General features: G+C 36.9%; 1 protein-coding gene across 4 annotated transcripts in view; it reads right to left on the bottom strand.

The window, feature by feature from the left end:
- Positions 1–5,610, bottom strand: part of KITLG (KIT ligand) — an 83,112-nt gene extending 77,502 nt beyond the window's left edge. For 2 of the 4 annotated variants that reach the window (XM_036236330.1, XM_036236332.1), the window contains exon 1: positions 5,383–5,605. In XM_036236330.1, the coding sequence (XP_036092223.1) occupies positions 5,383–5,397 (15 nt within the window). In that variant the 5' untranslated portion in view covers positions 5,398–5,605. Of the gene's footprint in view, positions 1–992; positions 1,032–5,382 lie in introns of all 4 variants that reach the window. The other 2 variants (XM_036236331.1, XM_036236329.1) reach the window with 2 other exon arrangements.
- Between the last annotated feature and the right edge of the window lie 16,188 nt (positions 5,611–21,798).

The following is a 21,798-nucleotide window of genomic DNA, read 5'->3' as shown; positions in this document are numbered from 1 at the left end:
AGACTGCAGGAGCAGAAAAGAAAAGCAGAGAGGGAGACATTCATTACCTTTTGTAAGCTTATCTCCTCTGGCTGACTCTGTCTTTTGATTCTTCCTCACTTAGAGAACTTAAAGATCCAATGAGAAAAAATAAAAAGCCTCTTCAACAAAGGATATTGCTAAAATAGGAAGGTGTGACTACCGTTCTTGTTATAGAGAAATAATCAATTACCAGGTGAAAAAGCTAAAAGTAGAGAGCAGTCAAAATTCATACCTCCATTTCCCCCCACTGGCTGAGTCATAATTATAAGACAATAGTTATAATTTGTCTTCACATCAAAGCAATGGCTACATAAATCTCAGAACCAAAGGAAGTTTAAATGGCATCTGGTTCGACATCTATTTGACTAGTACCTTAGAAATCGAAAATTTTAGAACTGGAAGGCACTCAGAAATCACCTAGTCCTACTCTCATTTCACAGTTGAGAAAACTGAGTTTTGGAGGTATTCAGATACCTTCCCAAAGTCCTACAACTTAGTATCTGATCTAATAAAAGAACTCCATCCCCTAATGTCCAAATCAATGTGGCAGCCAAGAAAAACAATAAAATGTAGCCAAAGGACAGAGAGCTACATAAAGAACAGCTTTCCTTTAGATGACACGTACTATTATCTTAAAAAAAAAAAAAAAAAAAAAAAAAACCATGAGGTCAATATAAGAAAATTATAAGAAATTATAAGGAAATCACTTTTTTTCCTGGACAGAATAGAGGTAGTATAATGGCAATTCTCTCAAATTCCCAGTGCCTGTAAACGGTTTTTAGTGTGCCCATAATTAAGTGAAAAGGCAAGAACATTTTGTTGCATCTATAAATGAGTAAGGCTATACAGTCAAAGGTTTCTATGAGACAAAATCTGTACAAAATAAACTTGAAAACGGCATATACTATCAAAGCATCCTAGCGTTGCCTCAATTTGTTTTATACATCGTTCTGACTACACAGGTGACATACCAAAACCGGAGTCTCCCGCAGCTGCTTGTGATTCATGTACTAGAAAACAAAAACAAAAGATCACTCCTCGGAAATTTATTTCCAAATATCTTACCCTAATTTGCAAATGAGAATATTAAAGTAATCAAGAAAAAATTTTTCTTCCCTAATTTGCATAATGGGGGAAAAAATGTTGAATGCAGTTGCCTGGGAAAGACAATAAAGACACCCTACAGAAATGAATGCATGGCTTCACTCAGAAGAGCAAGTGTAACAACACCAGGGATAGGAAGCTGACTAAGTCCCTAGTCTAAAATAAACAATCAGAATCATACAAGGGGAACTTAGAGAGCAAGAGAAGAAATATGGAAGTGAATCAGAAATGGTGCTAATACTTCCATTTTCTAGTTCTATTTTCGATTTTAATCCTCAATCCTTTTCACATTTAAAGAAAACTTTAAAGAATTTAACATCCTTCATGCCGCACATAGCCTCTGTTTTCACACAATCCTAGTTTGATGTGTGTTAATTACAGCCTATAAACAGGTATCATCCTATCTGAATAGGAAGCACTCAATCCACAGATTCAGATTTATGGAAACTTGGCCTCTGTGCTTTCCTGGTTAAGCATCGTTTATGTGCAATAGTTTTTCTCTAGGCTTTACGTCAGTTGCCGGAAGGCAATTCTCTTCTCAGGGACAAAATATTCAGACTATAACTACAGTAAGCCACACTTCTGGGATAAAGATACATATAAAATCTTCTTCAGTCCTTACAACCACTGTGTGAGAAAACTCTTTATAAATATTTTATAATCATTGGAAAGATTACAAAACAGAATTCCCAAGGAGTTTAACCATTTGCCTATGGTCATTTGTCTCAACATTGGTAAAACAGGAATTAGAATGTAAGATCTTTCCACTACATCTGAGGTGCTCCCTAAGACATGGATGGGGAAGGGCTCATGGAGTGGGGTTCAGTGATGGACCATGTGTAAAATCTTCAATATTCATACTAGCTAAATGGTGATGAAAAGATTTCATTATTATTTCTGGCAATGAAAACGTTTCAATCACCTATCATTAAAGAACAAATGTGACTCACAATTTTCTCTGTTCAAATTAGCAGTTAGACATAAATAAAATTTAGCAATTTTAATTGGTTTGGCTCAGGCCTTCAGATTTCCATATGCTTATTTTCCTTGTGTTATGTTAAATGTAATTGACTTAGCACTTGAGTTTTAAAATCTTGGCAGAATGTATAAATTAAAAGCTACACAAAATAGAATTATTCAAAGCACACATTCCAAATTGAGTGATTTTAAGGACAAGGTGAAAAAATGCTCTTTTCATAAATGTTAATTTTTTTCTATAAAATTACATCATCACCCAGATGAACTTCACACAGACAAAAAGAGTTGTTTTCGTGGAATAACAAAAGCTAACAAGCATTCTATTCGCTTCTTCTATGAAAACTGATGTATTCCAAAGTTGGCCTTTTCTACACTATTTGCAAGATGCATTTTTCTTAGTATTTCTGACAGCAGTCATGAAAACGTGTACAAACGGTCTCAAAACTAAAATGTAAGTATAACATCAATAAGCATAGTGTCAGGCCCATTAAAATGATAGCATTTTTAAAAAGTCTTGCAAAATATGCTGCCCAATTGTTATTTAATATACTAGTGTATCAGAGTATTACATTGACAAAGATTATATATTGACATATTCTCTCTAAACCAGAGCCACGATTCCCTTCAGAAACTGTAAATCCACACAATATGAATAAAATGCAATCAGAAATCTGAAAATGCAAAATGCATTCATTCCTGTGGACGTGATTAAATTTATTGTTACAACTGCCCCTTGTGACTGCTGCCCATGTAATTATTTCCCAAATACTGAAGTCCATCACGCATGCTAAATAAATAAAAAGATCATTTATCAAACCCCAAGTGGTTGTTGATGGAATTTTCACACTTATTTAGCTTGATTGACAAGCCAGAATGCCTGGTGTACCGTTGATTCTTGGAGAGCTGCATAATTCAAGTTATTATTATTACTATTATCAAATTCTCGTTTTACATCTTTGGGAACAGGAGAATATGGATCTGTTTGTCTTAAAATAGAACTCTGGTATTGATGTTATCTTTATAAATTACCATTTAAACTATTGATTTGATAGATCTCCCTTCTTGGCAAGGATATTAGATTCAGTAGGACGATTCATCTTTCTCCTTAGTGTCTGATTTCCCTGTACTACTCTCCATCCATAAAGAGCTACACAGAAAATTTCTTTGTAACTTTTATATTAGAAAATTTAGCAATATGAATGAGAATCTAATCCCCCTCCCCTATCTCCACCAATTATTTTATTGATTTCATGCTATTTCTAGCATCCCTCTTTTCCATGGCAAGAATGTGGAATTGCTAGAAGTATCCTTAAAGAAAACCTTGATGGTTATTAGATCCCAGGCAATGAATGTCTTCATTCAACAAGGGTACTGTCTTCCTATGCCTGCAAGTCCTTTAACATAAGCAAGTTCCCCCAAAGGGCTTGCACTTTAACTTGGTCTGAACAGGTCACATTTCTAAAATACTTAGCTGTCTCAAATGTCCCTGGTCGGCAGCACTGAGTCACTAATGCCATAGAGTTTCAGGCTAGACTGACCTCTTTCTAGTTTTCAATGGAATTATTCCATTTAATCCGATTTACAAGTGGTAAAGGAGATTACAGAGCTCACATTTGTTTCGCAAAGCAAGGGTGCAAGGATCATCCATCCTACTGACTCTCAAAGAGACATGACAGTACATCGTCCCCTTTGGAGTGTTGGTTATTAACCTGATCTGTCTCCAGTGTTCTTGTTTAAATAGGAAAGTTTACGCTTTTTTTCTCAACTAGCAAGTAACGGTTTCTCCATCCAGCCCTCCCAGCTACCATGCAAGTGGGCAGGTGCTACGGTAACAAGAAATTGGTTTCTGGCCCTTGCTTATTACTCCTCAAAGCAGAAAGCTTGTACAAATCAAGTAATTACATTAAAACTTCTCTTTTGTTGCCAGAGTCTTTAACACTTGCATTTCAGCAACTCACTGTGGTGATCCCAAGTGTAGCATTCAGTACTCTACCTATAAACTAACGTGCATGCGGGATCTGCACTCTGCTCCTCTTGTCTTAGGCTGCTGCCCTAGAAACTACACAAATCTTTCTGCCCCTTCCCCCTGCCCTTTTCTACACAGATGCAACCGGCTCAGTTCTCCCTACTTCCTTGAGTGTGTACATTTCCCAAACCTAGACATCTATTTAAAACACGATTCGAAGCAGGTCATTTAATAAAGCATTTCCACCACATGGATGCCTTTATTCTAGACTGATGACTTGTACAAATCTCCAATTTCCCTCTTCCCTCAACACTGCTACCCCTTCGACACATTTCAGGAATTGCAATGTCCGATAGAACCTCTCAAGGGTGAAAGGGGAGCCTTACCCAACCCGCAGCGATACACAGAACAATTCCAAAAGGGAGAAAAGAGGCAACAACTACAGTGGTGAAAAGAACTGTGGAAGGGAGTACCGTGGCGGCCCTTTCCGAACAAGACACACGTTTGCTTTGCTCCAAGGGAAAAAAAAAAAAAAATCTAATTGTACCCCTACGCGGTGCTTTACCCAGTGTTTTCTGTATAATACACAATTTAGCAGCACTGGGGATTATCTCAATAACTATCATCAGAGGTGTCCATTAAAAAAAAAAAAAACTTTCTCTTCTGTGATGAAAGAAGATGGGTGCAATGTGGCGGTACTACCCCATCTAGAGCTCTCTAGCGATCTCACTCAGAGCCTCAAGCCCGGCAAATGCCGTGGGGAGCCAAGTATCCCCAGGCTAGCTGGGCAGGTTCTCCGCCCCACGGAGCTCTGCCGCCAAGAAACTCGGGGTGGGCTTTGCTACCGCCGCTGCACCCGCGTCAGCACGAGCCCCGCGCCCACCTTGGGGCTGCACAGAAGTCTAGGCTGCAGATCAAGCGTGGCGTACCGGGAGCTGTTCGGTAATATCCCGGAATCCACGGGAAAATGTCTCCCGTGCAAAAACATGCCTCCCCGTGATAACTTAAACTCTTTGGCGAAAGAGCAGATCCTTCCTCCTTACAGAAACTGCAGTTCTCAACTTGACAGCTCCAAACTTAACGGCTGCGGCTGCAAACTTGACACCAGCTCCCTCTCATTCCCACTCCTCCTCCGTCTGGCTCACCCGGCCCGGGCGGCTCCGACTCGCACGCCACACCCGCCTCCCCCGCACCTTCCTGGCTGGTCCCGCGGGCACAGCCCCGCACGCCCAGGCAGCCCGTGCTGGGACGCGCCGGCCTCCGGGCGCGATTTTCCTGGAGAGCCAGCGAGCTCCGGGGCGCGCCCTACTCACTTGTGTCTTCTTCATAAGGAAAGGCTGCGCTGTGATCCAGCCCAGGCAGCGGTGTAGCGACTCCGTTTAGCTGTTTTGGAGCTCCAGCATATTGCACGAGCAGCGGCTGCAGATAGTCCACGCATTGGGCAGCCCTAGCGCAACGCCCACTCCACGGCCCGTGCTGCCAGCTGCGATCCGGGTCCCGGCTCAAGGCGGCGATTGAAGCCCAGGCCAGCGCGCCGCCAGCACTTTTATATAGCTCCCTCCCGCCTGCTCCGGACACGCCTCCTTCCCTTCCGGAGCCCCGGGGAAGCGAGTTGGGGCTGTGGCGCGTGGGGGGGTTGGGGTGGGGAGGAGGGGGAGAGACGAAAGGGAGCGGTCAGAGCACTGTGAATGCCCCAGAAGTTGGACAGATCAAGCCTAACGCGTCTCCCAGCCAGGGGGCTTCGGGCGCACACCCGCAGCAGGCCATGACCCGCGCGAGCCGCGGAGGGTGCAGCAGCTTAACAACCTGCAGCCGCTGCTGGCGCTGAGCGCGAGGCGCGGCTTGTTCCTCCTTGGCCTCTCAGTTCCGCGGGAGCTCACCTGGCACCGCCCGCGGACATACGAAATACCTCGCGCGTTGGTGAGGGCCGGGACTCCCTCTTTCGTGCAGAGGCGGTCCGGGAAAGGACTTCACCTGGATCCTAGCAGAGAATTCACTCCTCCCTCTTTAAAGAAATTCAAAAAAAAAAAAAAAAAAAAAGCTTAATTAGGATTTAGTTAGGCAATTCATTGCCTTACCCTCTCTGTTTTCTGAAAGATTACTTTAGTGAATGAATATTTAATAATTAAAAGAATTGTTGACTCAGGATTAAGTTGCTAAGGGAGATGCTTTTTTTCAGAATGGTTCACTGCTGCTGCTTCTCAGAAATTAAGATTGAAAGAAAAGCGATAGACTATTAACCGTGCAGTTTGCTGACACAGCAAGTGTTCTGAAGGGAATACTTTCTGTTAAGAAAGTTTTTGAAACCAGAAAGATAATGCAACAACAATAATAATAGCCAACACCATTATGTGATGCACTTAATTTCATACCAGGCGCCATGCTAAGGACTTTATATAGAATATCTCCTTAAATCTTTTCCCCAAACCTATTGTATAGATCCTATACAATAGATCCTATTTTTATTCCCTTTTTATAGATGAGGAAACAGAGGCTTAGAGGGATCATTTTTCCTAAACCATTCTAGTAAATGAGTAAATGGTAGAGCTTTTTTTAAAAAAAAAAAAATCCAAAGCCCTGGCTATACAGCCTTTTTAAAAATACTTATTTTATTGATTCTCCAAAACCTTTCTGTATTTTTTCTTGTTAGTAGAGATCATTAAAAAGCACTTTACCAATTCTTAAAAGAAAATGTTAAGTAGACGTTAACATTAATTTTGGGGAACAAGAATAATGTGTAAATTTAGGAAATAGGTATTTTAATAAGAGAGTAGGATTCCAAATTTGTCTTAATTAGTTCACTGTTGCTTTGTTAAAAATGAACATGCCAAGAGAACAAGAAACTACATAAAATTTGAAGCTCACTGTGTTTTCTATCACTGTTATAACAATTAACACAAACTTAATGACTTAAAGCAATATAAATTTATTATGGTTTGGAGGCCAGAAGTCGGTGATACATCGCACTGGGCTAAATATTGACAGCGATGCATTCTTTGCAGCAGTTCTAGGAGAGAATTTCTTTTCTTTCCTTTTCCAACTTCTAGAAGCTGTCCTCTTTGTTGCCTCATAGCCTCCTTCATGCCAAAGTCAGTAATAGTGAGTTGAGTCAAACCACTTTGACTCTCCCTTCTGCCTTTCTCTACTTCTAAATACCTTGTGATTACATTGAGCCCACCTGGATAATCCAGAATCATCTCCCTATTGTAGTCAGCTGAATAGGAATATTAATGTCATCTGCCATCGTAATTCCCCTTTGCCACATAACAGAACACAATCACAGGTTCCAGGAAATAGGATACTGACATCTTAGGTGGGCCATTATTCTACCACAGTCACTGGCAAACAAGTACGAGGAGAACATGGAATAGAAATGTGGACTCAGTATGTCACTGTCACTCTTCATCAAGTGCTTCCCTCTAATCCGCTCCAAAGCTCCCAGCTAGAAGACTACCTCTCCCTCCATAGTCACAAAAATAAATCTTTGAAAAAAGGACCACGAGAAAAAAAGAAAAAAAGAAAAAAGGGCCACGAGAAAAGTTTAGAGTATTAAATAATTGCTTTTACTTATCAAATCAGTGCTGAGTCATTTTAAGCAGAAGTGGAAAGAAATCTGAAAACAGGAGCAAATATGACAGTATAAGAAAGCCACAACCCAACCAGCCCTTAGGAGTAATGCCACTCTGTCAGTCTTCCAAAAAGTTTTGTAAAACTTTGCATAAAAGTTGCATAAAAGAGCTATACTCCTGAAATGTGTCATTATGGTCTAATAGAAAGAGAAATGAGTTTGAGGAAAGTTAGTTCTAGTTCAGATTCTATTGTAGGCTCTGACCTTACCTCAAATCAAGGGTTTAGCATACCTAAAGATTCCCAAGATGATTTTAGGTGGTGCACAAAGAACATTTTTATTTATTTTATCAAATGAGTCTAAATTAAAATGTCTTTTAAAAATGCATACTTGTTGGAGAGGATGTGGAGAAAAAGGAACCCTCATACACTGCTGGTGAGACAGCAAATTGGTACAGCCAGTGTGGAAAACAGTGCAGAGCTTCCTCAACAAACTAAGAATTGATCTACCATACTACCAGCAATCCCTCTACTAGAAATTTATCCCAAAGACTTGAAAATTCATATCCAAAAAGATATTTGCACACCGATGTTCACAGCAGCATTATTCATGGTGGCCAGGACATAGAAGCAACCAAAGTGTCCTGTGAGAGAGAGATGATTAGCTAAAGAAGCTGTGGTACATATATACAATGGTATATTACTCAGCCACAAGAAGAGATGAAATACTATCATTTGCAACAACATGGATGGACCTCGAGATAATCATGCTAAGCAAAAAAAAGCCAGACACGAAAAGTTGAAAATCACATGATATCACATATATGTGTGATATTAACCCAAAAGCAACAAATGAACAGGACAAATAAACAGGGACTCATGGACATAGATAATAGACTAGTGGTTATCAGAGGGTAGGGGCGAGAGGGGTGGTAGACAGGGTAAAGGAGGTCAAATATATGGTGACAGAAAGAAATCTAACTATGGGAGGTGAATACACAGTGTAAATATATATATATGACTTACTGTTAAAATCTATAGCTGAAACTTATTGGATTTCATTAACTAATATCACCATAAAATAAATAAATAAATAAATAAATAAATAAATAAATAAATAAATAAATTTAAATTTTAAAAAAATAATAAAATAAATAAAATACATTTTCCTGAGGAAAATGTATTCTGTATATCATGTTATATATATATATATATATATGTAATATATATAGAAATAGCCCATTAAACATTACAACTTGATTATTTCTTAGAAAAAATGTTTAAAGTGTCAATTTAAAATCAATTTACTGTATAACATTAAATAAGTTACTAGTACTAAATTAAGGTATATATGACAAAAATCATGAAGTTGACAGAATTACTAAAGCTGGGGAAACATAATCTAACCATACTAATTTTATGAAACCAGTAGGAAGGAATAGCCTAATAAATTAGAGGTTTAAAGAAAGCAGAGGGTAGATCTATTTAAAAATTAAACTGAATTTCTCTTCATTCAACTCTATAATTCATCTCAGTACTTATTATATTCATCTTCAATTGCATACACTCATGCTCATCTTCTCCTTCTGCTTTCCTTCTTTTCCCTTTCAGTTCTCCCTGTTTCCTCCTCTCACCTCCACAGTTCATTGGCTTTAGCTACATTAATATCATCACTGATTTTCTCATCCATTACTCTGTATCTTGTGTTTCCTTCATACTGCTGCACTGCAGTTTTGCTATATAATTGTGTGATTTGAAATCAATTCAAGAGAATATAAAAGCAGATATCAAAGGGATTAGAAAGAACAAGTATGCAGATCAAGGATTGTAGGCAAGTTCATCAGGAGATCATAAGTGGGTCAGAAAGACAAATTTCTTCTTAAGGGATGTCTTTGAGAGGAGACACGAGCCGGTATCCAGTCCCTTAGCAGAAGAAAACAAGCTACTCAAAAGTGAACAAGAGGCAGAGCTATGCCCCAAGTGGATAGGAGGCATGGGGAATTTTTTTTTTTTTTTTTTTTTTTTTGTAGAAATAGTAAGCTCCCATTATAGGGTACAGGGAGTTCGACATTTGTAACACTGGGAAGAAAGTCTCTCCATGATTATCGAGTCTTTCCTTGCATACTTTCAATGTTAAGTGGTCCATCATACTGCTTTAGATTAATCTATTTTTTCGGATGACTTTATTTTTTGACTTCTAACATTTGTCGTTAAAAAAAAAACAGATTTAATTTAGTAAATAAATCTTGTAAATCTTGTTTTGTGGACATGAAATATCTCTTGTTTTTCACCACTCTGCAGCTGCAGAAACACACGTTGTTTTCAGTATCCTTCTTTTAAAAAATGGCACACAAAATTGAAACCCATACTGTCTGAGCCAAACCAGAGGGAGGCCATCCATTTCTATCTTTGAGGGAAGTAGAAAAGGAGAAGGATCACTCTTTGATCATGTAATTTTCTCTGCTAAAAGCTCATGGCTTGCCATTGCTCTTGATATAAAGAAGTAAACACGTTCACAAAGGCTTCAAGGCCTCCAGGGTCTGGCCCCTCGCTGCCCCTTCAGTCAACTCACATTATGTTCCCTGCTTCAGAAGCAAGAGCCGTATTTCTGTTCCCCATAATTCCCTCCCATGGCAGAACCTTCCTTCTGCTTCTGCTTAGACCATTTTGGTCAACCCTCTCCTCTTTGCCTAGTAAACATCTTTTCATTCTTTAGATTAAATTCAATATTTTCTATATCCTTTTCCTCAAGCAAGTTTCCCCTAACCTCTGATCAGTCATCTCCCTTCTTATTATAAACACAGTATGAATTCTCTCTCTTTTTTAGCACTTACAAAAAATGTCGCAATTGTTTGATTATCTGATAAAAGTCACTGACTATTGTTGTCCTCACTCATTATTTTATCTTCAGTGTCCAGTACAGTGAACGGAACACAGTAAATCTCTTAAATATTGTTCTAATTAGGTTACTGATGCCAGACGTAAGGCAGGAATTGGGCTAGGCCCTTAGCTTATACTATGTCTCTAACTTCTCAGAACAGTCATGTAAGGGAGATGATTTTTCCATTTGATAAATAAGAAGACTGAGGACAAGCAAAGTAAACTAATTTATTCAAGATCTTTCAATCGATAATAAATAATTACATTCCTGCAGAAAGTTGAGCCTGTATAATACTAAACCAGAGATTTTTAAAAATTTTTTAAACTCTTGTGCGAAATTCTAGAAATGTTTATAATATAAACTCAGAATGTTCTATTTAGTGTCATCAATAAATATTGATCAAATATCAAATAGAATTTTATTGACAAAGAAAAGAATTAGTGTTTCATGTATATAATTATAATACCGATAGGTCATTATACTCTATTAAGTAATCAAGAAGTTATTAGCCATCATGACCCAATAAACATGTAAGATTATCAAAAAACTCAAAAGAAATAAACTTAAACACTCTAGTAAGAACTCGAATGAAAAAATCCAATAGATCCTTAGTAAATTTCCTGCTATATTTAAAAGTATTAATTCAACTTTGCAGAAATAACTCTTATTATTTATTCATTAATCAAAAATGACTTTCTCTAAAACATACTTATTTCTATTATCACTGCCCTACTTCAAAGTCTTGTGATTCCCACCTAAACTATTTCAGCAGATTCACCAATGGTTCTCCTGTCTCTGGTCTTTTCATACTTTTGTCCATTTCAACATCACTGTCAATGTTACAGTAGTGCCTATAAAACTCAAGTCACACCACCTCGCTGACTATAAATGTATTTCTATTCTCAGTACCTAGAGAATAAAATCCAAAGCTTCTCAAATTTTGGCCACAATATTTATAGCTCCCTAGACTCAATTATTATACTAGCCATTTCCTTCCAAAGAACCATATTGGACTTCTTGATATTTTCTCTGTGACACTTTTATTCCTGTGTTCACATTGTTCATTTAGCATGGAGTAGCTTTTCCTCTATTTTCTGTCTAAAATTTCCTTTTCATCTTTCAAATCCTGGTTCAGATAATACTTCCTCTTTGAAGCAAATGGATGCTCATTTCTTACAACCTTAATTAGGTCGATGATTAATGGGAAAATTAATTTGTAATACATGAGCCCTCACATGAGAAGAATGTTGCTCGAAATGTGCTAGGTGAAAGAACAAAATGGAAATTTGATGGGAACATTCTAGAGAGAGAATATACATATAGGGCTTGATAAGTGACCTATGTTTCCATGTTATGTTTTTTGCTACTAAAAGTTTAATGAGTATATTTTGACTCAAAATTTATTTTTAAATAAAAAGTATAATTGTTTCATTTAATTTATCTGAATGTTATTCTTTATATCTTCTTAATCCTTAGAAATTTTGGAAATAGCTATTTAACGAACATGTAAGTTTTAAAACTAGAAGATAATTTCGATAATATGTAGTTTACACATTTAATCTGCAGATGAAGAAACTGAGGTCACAGAGGTGCTAAATGGAATGAGGCGTAGAACACACATCTCCAGAACTGATTTATAAAACACTTTCTGGCTAGACAGGAAGTACTATGTCCAGGGAATCAAGATTAAAGAATAAATATTCCATCTTATTTAAAGTAAAGAGTGATTTATTATTAATAAGACAATGATTTCAAGAGTATTCAGAGAAGAATTTCTAGAGAAGAAGAAAAGGTGAAATTGATTTTCTAGATGATATATGTATTCTGAGAATATGCTTTTTATATTCTATATTCCCAGAATATAGGAGACTGTTGAATATATATATATTTAGATGCTCAAATAACATGAAATATTACAACTTTTATATATTTTACTATGGGTTCTTTTTCTTCATGACATTTAAAAAATATATTATCTACACATTTTTTGCATAATTTTCTTAGTTATGGCTTTCCTATATGTCTCATAACTTTTTTATATGTTAGATAAATTAATTCAGGTTGGTAATTTTGGCAGTGAGGTTATTCTCTTAAGTTAACTGATTTTAAAAGAGATTTGTGGCTTCAACTGTGGCAATGTTCTTTTTTTATTCTCCTTTTGAAATACATGTTCTATAATGAATCATTTAAATAAGAAATTTCTAGAGCATGGCTTATTTCCTAATTGATAAGTTTGTTGTACAACTCTTGAATGGCACAGTTAATAAAGAGTGTAGAGACAGATGAATATACTATTTTATAAAGCTCTGTTACAAGATGTAATGCTACTCCCCTGACTATCTCGTCTATAAAAATTATAAACAGAGAACAGAAGAGAACCTATCACTTATTTGGGACTTTCTTTCTTTTGGGGGGGTGGTGATGAGTGATAAAGAGTAGATTTGACATTAAGGCAGCTAGAGAACAGATAACTTTATACTGTGGGTTCCACCGTCTGAAATAGCATTGTAGATAGATACTTCTCTTTTGTTTTTCCTTTTAGTGGATGTGCAACTTGCTTAGACAAGTAGCAGATTTTCTATTCTCCCTTTAGCGTCATCAGACCACTTATCAAGTTTGGATAAAAGACATTTGTTAACAATGTACCTCATTGTCGGTGTTTTCCCTCAGCTAGAAACTGACTGTTTGCAATGACCCCATCTTTAAAGGTTATAGGGATCTTGACCAGTTTTCAACCTGTTCTTGAGGGAAGGTCCTGAGGGAAGAGACGGCTTTCAGAATTTAGAGATCCAAACTTAGACTGATTAGTAAGCCTTAGACATTGTTATCATTAGCCACATACACCAGCCACTCCCACTCATTTTCCTTTTCTTTATTCCATTTCCATTCAAAGCTGTCGTTTCATGCTGTGGAGGCTCCCATGGCAAATCCCAGATATCAGCTTTCTCATTCTGAAGACTACACCCAAGGCGAGACAGTAGGTGAAAATAAAATGACTGCCGTCATAACCATTGTTAAATATATACTTTCCTTTTCATTTATATGTAATACATGCTTAAATTGGATTATTGCTATGATATATTTTATTTACCTTAAATTATGCAGCATGATGTTGTGTGTGTGATTTGACTGAGTGTGCATCCCAGGTGCTGTAAGCATTCTTTTCAAGAATTTCAGTCCAGGGCTGGCCAGCTAGCTTTCTAACTAGAAGTTCCATGCTCTAGGGCAACGTTCCCCAACCCTTGGGCTGTGGACAGGTACCAGTCCATGGCCTGTTACAAACTGGGCAGCAAAGCAGGAGGTGAGTGGTGGGCCAGTGAGCGAAGCTTCATCTGTATTTGCAGTCTCTGCCCAGCACTAGCATCACCGCCTCAGTTCCACCCGGATCATCAGGCATTAGATTCTCATAGGAGCAACTGGTCACCGGTGCCAAAAAAGTTGGAGATTACTGGGGATACTAATGCGAGCACTTCTATTATCCGTATCTATACTATCCAAATCTAGCTTAATTATAAATGTTGGAATACATTAGAAATAAGAATGTTAGATATTTTCATTAATAGCATACTATTTGGCAAAATCATTTTTTCAGAGGAGGAAATGGTAGCCTACTGATCAACATCATTAATATAAGAAGAGAGTTCTAATTAGTTTAATTAAAGCTCTTTAGGATATGTGGATTGGCTAAAATTGTTAGACGTGTAGGTATGAATACACTGTAGACACCAATACAGCCTTTAGCAGTAAAAATAATGCTCAAGACTGGGCCCTAAACAGACTGTTTCCAGCCATTGTTCTTGGAGGATTTCTAATGATGAGTTTGTTTTGAATAAATATTTCATGAAAGATGTTAATGGGAGGACCTCACTGTATCAAGAGCTAGGAGTTTATCAAGCTTAAAAGGCTATTTTGTGTGACTTCAGTTGGGTCTATTTGTCAATATATTGTTCTATATGTGTTATAGAATTTGGTCTATGATTTACTTTCAATAGATCTGTTGACTATGTAATCTACCATAAGCAATCTAAGAGTTGTGCATATTAAATTGGCTTGCAGTCAAGTCAGTCCATAGTAGTTTATGGAGCACTTACAAAGTGCCAGGTACTTTGCATATATCATCTAATATTTATAGTAATCTATACAATAAACCTCATAATACTCATTACATAACTGTTGTTTGTTTTGTTTTTGGCAAACCATCTATGCGTAGGGTAGTGATAATCATTGTCGTTATTTAGAGAAAGAGAAACAAGATGATCACATACACCTATGAGGCAGTAACAATTACCCCATTTTACAGGAGAAGAAACTAAGCCACGAAGTAGTTAAGTAACTACTCAAGGTCACAGAGCCAGAAATTGGCCAACCTGTGCCCGAGTGACTTTGAAAGCTCATCCTTCTAACCATCATGTTTTACGGCATCCCTTAATGATTCTTTCTTGTAAAATAGAAGGATTTATGGGCTAAGACAAGAGTTAAATCTCTTATAATACAGTATTTACATTGCAGAGTTTTCTTATGTGGTCGAGAGGTAGAAAATAACTTGTCAAGTCCTAAGACATGCTGGGCAGCTATCAGGACTATGGATAATTAGACACCTTTCAAAGCAGTACTCTCAGCGTGGAAAATGTCCTTAAAGACTTTGATCCAAATGACTGATTTCATGACAATGAAGGGCTCAGAAAGCGGAACAAGGTTCTTTTATGAAGAGCAAAGGAAATAGGCTAGCACTGAGTCTTTTCAGGGCAAACATTGGAAGCTGAAGATTATCTGTGCTGATTTTTTCCCCTAATCCTCTTTATTGGGTTTCTGGTTACCCGACCTTAGTATGGCTTGTACAATATCATCTCTGTAACCCTTGTGTTTGTCGGTTTATCTTGATCAACTATCAGTGCAAAGTGAGAAGCTGCCTTTCATCTGGTTTCCAATGGTGCTAACTAGAAAAAGAGAAACTAAAAAGTTTTCATTGAACAGAAATAAAGTAGTCAAGGTATTAAAGCACCAACAGTGAACCTAGAGAAGGTATTTGAAGAAGGAAGCCTTCCTGCGGAGAAGGTTCACTAAAGAGTATCAACACCGTAGGACATTGTGAACAAAGAGGGTTGTCTCAAATCTTGATTATTTGCAGTGGTACAAAGTTTTCCTATTTGAACCTCAATAAAGAGTTTTTGTCAATTCATCTGTATGCTGAAACTGTTCTTCTAAATCTAATGCATCAAAGATTTGGCATTGTTAAGGAAGGTAATCCTTGAACTCTCAGCAATATAAAGGAGAGCTGGGGGGAAAAAGTATAATGCTACATAAATCTACCTCTCTAAAAAGAAAATAGAACAAGTTTGATTTTTTTGGAGACCAGCTGAATCAGATGGCAGAGCAGAGAGAGGCTTTTATAGCCAAGGAGGAAGGAGAGAGTAAACAAGGAAGTTGTAAAACACAAAGTGATTTATTTTACAACTGTTCATTAAATGAAAGAAGGAGGTACGTTATCTAACATGCTTCCTTTTTCCTTTTGTACTGTGTTGTACTGAAAAGAAACCTTGCAGCCAACAGACCTGGGTTTAAATCCTGGCTCTACCACTTTCTGCCTGGGAAATGTAAGACGGATTCTTTAACTTCTCTGAGCCTCAGTTTCCCCATAGGTTAAGTGGAGTTCCAAATACTTATGTCCAAGCAGTGTTGGAGCCTGTGTCTGTCACTAACCTTCTGTCTGATTTTGGGCAACTCAACCTCTCTGAGCATCAGAAGCTCCATCTGTAAAATAGAAATAAGAATGCTTCCAGTCTAGAACTTTTTCCTGCATATGTGGACAAATCACATGAGACTGTTACTTTTGGTGGTTTTGATCTGTAATCAAAATGACTACCTAGTAGTGATATTCTAAAGATTAGTCAGTAATGTATTTCAAGTGTTAGTTTATAGTAGCCAGGAAATAAATGGTACATAATAGGCATACAGTTAATACTAAAACTACATTATTGAAATCACATGAGATCTGCTGGTGGCATTGGCTTATGAAATACTTATTTTCATAAAGAAAACTATATGCCAGAGCAGACAACATATGAGACAATAAGTTCTCATATTTAAATTGTGTTCTCCCCCATGGACATGGACAATAGACTAATGGTTACCAAAAGGTAGGGAGAGAGTGGGAAGGTAGATGGGATAAAAGGGTTCAAATGTGTGGTGACAGAAAGAAATCTAACAATGGGCAGCGAACATACATTGCAATATATATATATATATATATATATATATATATATATATATGCTTTGCTGTTTAATTGTACACCTAAAACTTACAGGATTTCATTCACCAATGTCACCACAATAAATAATAATGAAAAATAAATTGCGTTCTCCATTTTTTAAAGCATAATCACATTCTTATGGAAAAGGACACACATACATTATACTCCTCATTTTCCAGAAAAGAAGGCTGAGATCCAGAGAAATTTAGTGATATCAATAGAGATAATATGACTTTAAGTAGGGGAATCAGGCTTGTAACTTGTATTCCTAAATTCTGTCCTAGTGACGTTCCCAATACACCACATTTGTACTGTCCTATGGGTCTGGCATACCTTTCTAGAAATTCTCTGTTAGGGTAAATTATAAAAGCATTCTTGTAATCAAAATAGGCTTTGCTCTTATGAGTTCATGATGTGTTGCTATCCTTGGCTTATTGTTTCACTCTTTAAATGTAATAAAAAGAGAGAGATAATAAATTCTCTGTAACATTTAGAGAGGAACAGAGAGAACACACTTTTGCTAAATTGAGTAGACTCGTGCCACTATCAGTTTTGAGCCTTGAACTGATTTCAGACCCTTGAAAAACAAAAATTAGAAAAATTTTTGCCTTTTTTTCAGAAAGATTGACGTTTTTAAGATCGCAAACTAAATTTATCTAAACAGCTAAGGGGAAAAAATTCGATCAACAAAGAAAATTAGAATGTCAACAAATTATTAAATTTTCTTTGAAACATACCTACATTTGCTTATAGTAAGTCATTACTGACTGCATATTGTGTAAAAGTATTGGGCTCATAAGCCCAAACTGACTTAGAAACCTTAATATAGTTTATTTTACGCTGCTAAACACTTTAACATTTGATAACATTTGTTTGTTTGCAATATTAAAGTACTTTTAAAAAGTACACCCATCCCTCGATTTACATAGATTATCCGTTCTTATTTCTTATGCGGAAGGAAATTGGCGTGAAAAGACTCTACCAGTAGAGAAAAAAAATACTAAAGAAATAGGCCAATATGTCATAAAAATATTTATTTCACATATTTTCCCAAAAACTGCTAATGAAAATTCAGAAAAAATAAATAAATTCTATTCTCTGTCAGCATCTACACATAACCTAAAGCAACTAACCTACTCTTTTTAATTGGCACAAAGTCACTCTTCATTGATCTAAATATTTGGAAGTACTACTTCGGTTTCATTATTTATGTTTATGTTTTTGGATGATCTTTTCCCAACCCCATCTTTGCTAAGTTTTCATAAATTCTTCAATATTCACTTCAACATTTTAAAAATCTTTTTGAAATTTTAAGTCTCGCTTGATGTTTGACTCAATATCTAAAATTGTAGTCCAGTTTTGTGGCCAATTGAAGAGCTTTGTAAATATTTTCTGCAGTGAATGAAACTGATTCAAGGTCACTACCATATTCATCGGCAGGATGGGCTTCAGCTATTAAGTGAATTAATTAATTATCAATCAATTCATGATGAACCAGTAATTCATTAATATCATCTACATTCAAATTGTCAGAGCCTTCTTGAAATTTATGTAATAAATTAATAATGCCAGTTAATCCTTCTTCAATTGTTGGAGCCATATTCCCTGTTACAACCACTTCTGTCCATATTGCTTCCCAGCAAGCATTTAAAGTTGACGGCTATTTATCACTTAAAGCTAAAGCAATATTCTTGATAGGCCTTAAAATTGTTTATTTATTCCAGGCTTCTATAAGTGATTAATATCTTCAAGTTTGTTAAAAATATCATTAAAACTCTGTGTAAAAATAATGCCTTAATCTAAAGGTCGAATCGAGGAAATTGTATTTGGTGGCAAATATACAACTTTTATATTTGGATGTTCTAAATTGTGTGGATGACCAGGTGAATTATCTAAAAGGAAAAGTATTGTAAGAGGAAAACATTTTTCTTTCATATAATTTTCAGCTTGTACAGCAAAACATTTGTAAAACCAATCCTGAAAAACATCAGTAGTCACCCATATTTTTTTACCATCCAATGAATGAGATGATCATTAATAATTGTGTGTTAGTATTAGTTTATTTGTATGTTGCTGAATTAACCTATAGTTTTTTAGAAAGAGTAATCGCCAGTAATGGAAATGAAAAAGAAAGAACCGCATAAAATTAGACCATTTAAATGGAAACCGCACATAAAAAGTCTGCATAAACGGGGGGAATATTTACCGTGTATAAAAAACTTGTGTAAAAAAAAATACTGCATAATAGAGATGGGTGTAATAGAAATACAAAGCATTGCATACATGTAATATACTGTTTTAGTTCAGTCCAACCTAGAATAATTTAATTTAACCTACAATACTCACAGCAGGCCTGCTCTCTAGAGCATGATCCTGGCCCTGAGATAACTAAGGTGTGTCTGTCTGCCTTTGAGTCATTCAGCATATAAGCTTTATGGTAAAAAGCTTATAGTTGTGACCTTTTATTGATCTTTTTCTATGTATCAGCCACTCTGCTAAGGGTTTTGCATATGTTTTATTTTTTAATACTCCCACCTGAGTCCTTTGGAGGTAGCGTTTTATTAGCTCCATTATACAGATGAAGGAACAATGACTAGATTAAAGAATTTATCCAGGGATATACAGCTCATAAATGGTTTAATTTATTCATGTAATCAATATACTAATACAGAAATTCAGAAAGAAAACAACACAGTTATGTAAGTAAACACAAATACTTGTAACTTATTCTTTTAAAGTATGAATATACTTTTTCTTCTGTATTTGAAACAAAGGTATTTGTTGTTATTGTTTCTCTCATCAACTTATGCTTAATTAATGATCAGCAATAGTAGCATCGTCATTGTGCAGAAAGGGCAATGTATTCATAACCATAGAGGACCGCAAAAGTCCTTTGTGGCTGTTAACTTAAGCCTCAAGCGCTCTGACCCTATCACTGCATTTCGTTTATTTTTTAAAAGATAAATTATAACCAAAATGATATTTAAACTTAAGGCTGACTTCATAATAAAACTTCTAATCTTAAACCATATGTGTGCTTTTTCTAGGAAATTGTGACAATAACATGCTTTGAATGTATTCAGAACTTGTATTATAAAAAGATCCCAAACACACAAGGACCTTAGATATGAGTGTAAGAGGGGCATAAGGAAGGAAATTCAGAGAAACATGAGGTTTTAAGAGAATAGACTGTATCCCATTTTAATTAAAGTTTTGGATAGAAAACTCTTGATAGAATATTTAGAAAAACATTAGAGGTATTTAATTCCATTTGTTCATTTAAATAGTAGATTGAGTGACTACGTTAGTTAACTGGGTTATGGTATAAAACGACTACTGACTAGGTGACTTAAACAATAGAAATTTATTCTCTCACAGTTCTGGAAGCTGGAAGCCTAAGATCAGTGTCTGCCGGGTTGGTTTCTTCTGAGATCTCTCTCCTTGGTTTGTAGATGGCTGCCCTCTTGCTGTGCCCTCACATGGTGGTCCCTCTGTGCACACATGCTCTTGGCAATTCTTTGTGTGTATGAATTTATTATTATTAGGATGGCAGAGAGATTGGATTAGGGCCCATCCTACTAGCCTCATTTTAATCAAATCACTTTTTGAAGACCCTCCCTCCAAATACAGTCACATTCTTGGTACTGGGGTTTAGGGCTTCCACATATGAATTTTGAGGGGACACAATTCACCCCCATGACAGTGACCTGTAGTTGCAAAGAGCTGAAAGTTCTTCCAGATCTAGAATTTCATGCATCTTCTTAAAAATTTTTACTATATATAAATTGACCACAATTTAATTGAACGATATGCTTTTTAAAAATTTTACAAATGACATTTCTGCTTTTCTTTGCTACCCAAAGAGGTGACCACAGGGCCTTGTTCTGAGTTCTGCTAGTAACTAAAAGAGAAACTTCCACAATGTCAGGAGTCCTCAGTGTCCTGCAAACGGAGGAGGACGTTCTCAAATTTGCAGCAAGAACCCACTTAGGTGGCACCAAACTTAACTTCCAATTGGAACAACAGTAAGCACATCTACAAAAGGAAAAGTGATGACATTACCTCATAAATGTGAAGAGAACCTGGGAGAAGCTTTTGCTGGCAGCTTGTGCCATTGTTACATTTAAAAACCCAGCTGATGTCAGTGTCTTATCATCCAAGAATACTGGCCAGCGAGTTGTGCTAAAGTTTTCTGCTGCCATTGGAACCATTCCCACTGCTGGCCACTTCACCTACAGGACATCACTAACCAGATCCAGATAGCCTTCCTGGAACTTAGACTTCCGTTGGCTACTGATCCCAGAACTGAGCACCAGTCTGTAACAGAGGTGTCTTATGTTGAGCTGCCTGCCATCACTCTACGTAACACAGACTCTCCTCTGCACTATGAGGACATTGCCATAGACAATGCAACAAAAAGGAACTCACCCAGTTGTCTGATGCCCTCGATGTGGGGAACCACAAAGTTCTGTGCATGCATGTCACTAGCTCCCTGCAAACACCCCCAAGAGGTCACGCCTGATCTATCCTCCTACAGGGTTCTTAAAGAGATTGAGGTGAAGACTAAGAGGCTGCTGCAAAGGCTGTGACTAGGGATTAATTTCAGGGTGAATGGACTGCTCCACATCCCTAATTTAATACCATTCAACCCTTTAGACTCACCTGCAAGTGCCCTGGTGCCTATTCAGCATTTCCCTTCTGAAGACTGGAGTTCTCAGCCCACCACCAAAGACTGATGTACAGACACCACTGCTCAGGCCATCCAATGGTTAGGAAAAACCACTGAGTAGTCTTAAGTTGTTCTTCCACTGACTCTTAAACAGAAAAGGGAAATAAAGTTTCTTTAAAAAATGACATTTCTGAATTAGCTTTAGTGAGGCTGTGTGTGTGTGTGTGTATCTGTGTGTGTATATATACACACACATCTATATCTTTTTGGGTAATAGACAGACACCTGTGGTTATATCTATCTTTTATTTACTCATACATTTACAATCAAAAGTATACATTCATTTATTGACTAATTAAAT

This window comes from Rousettus aegyptiacus, unplaced genomic scaffold (genome assembly GCF_014176215.1).
Source record: "Rousettus aegyptiacus isolate mRouAeg1 unplaced genomic scaffold, mRouAeg1.p scaffold_m13_p_2, whole genome shotgun sequence".
Taxonomy (NCBI): Eukaryota; Metazoa; Chordata; class Mammalia; order Chiroptera; family Pteropodidae; genus Rousettus; species Rousettus aegyptiacus.
The sequence above is the reverse complement of the archived record's forward strand: the minus strand, read 5'-3'. Positions and strand labels throughout refer to the sequence as shown.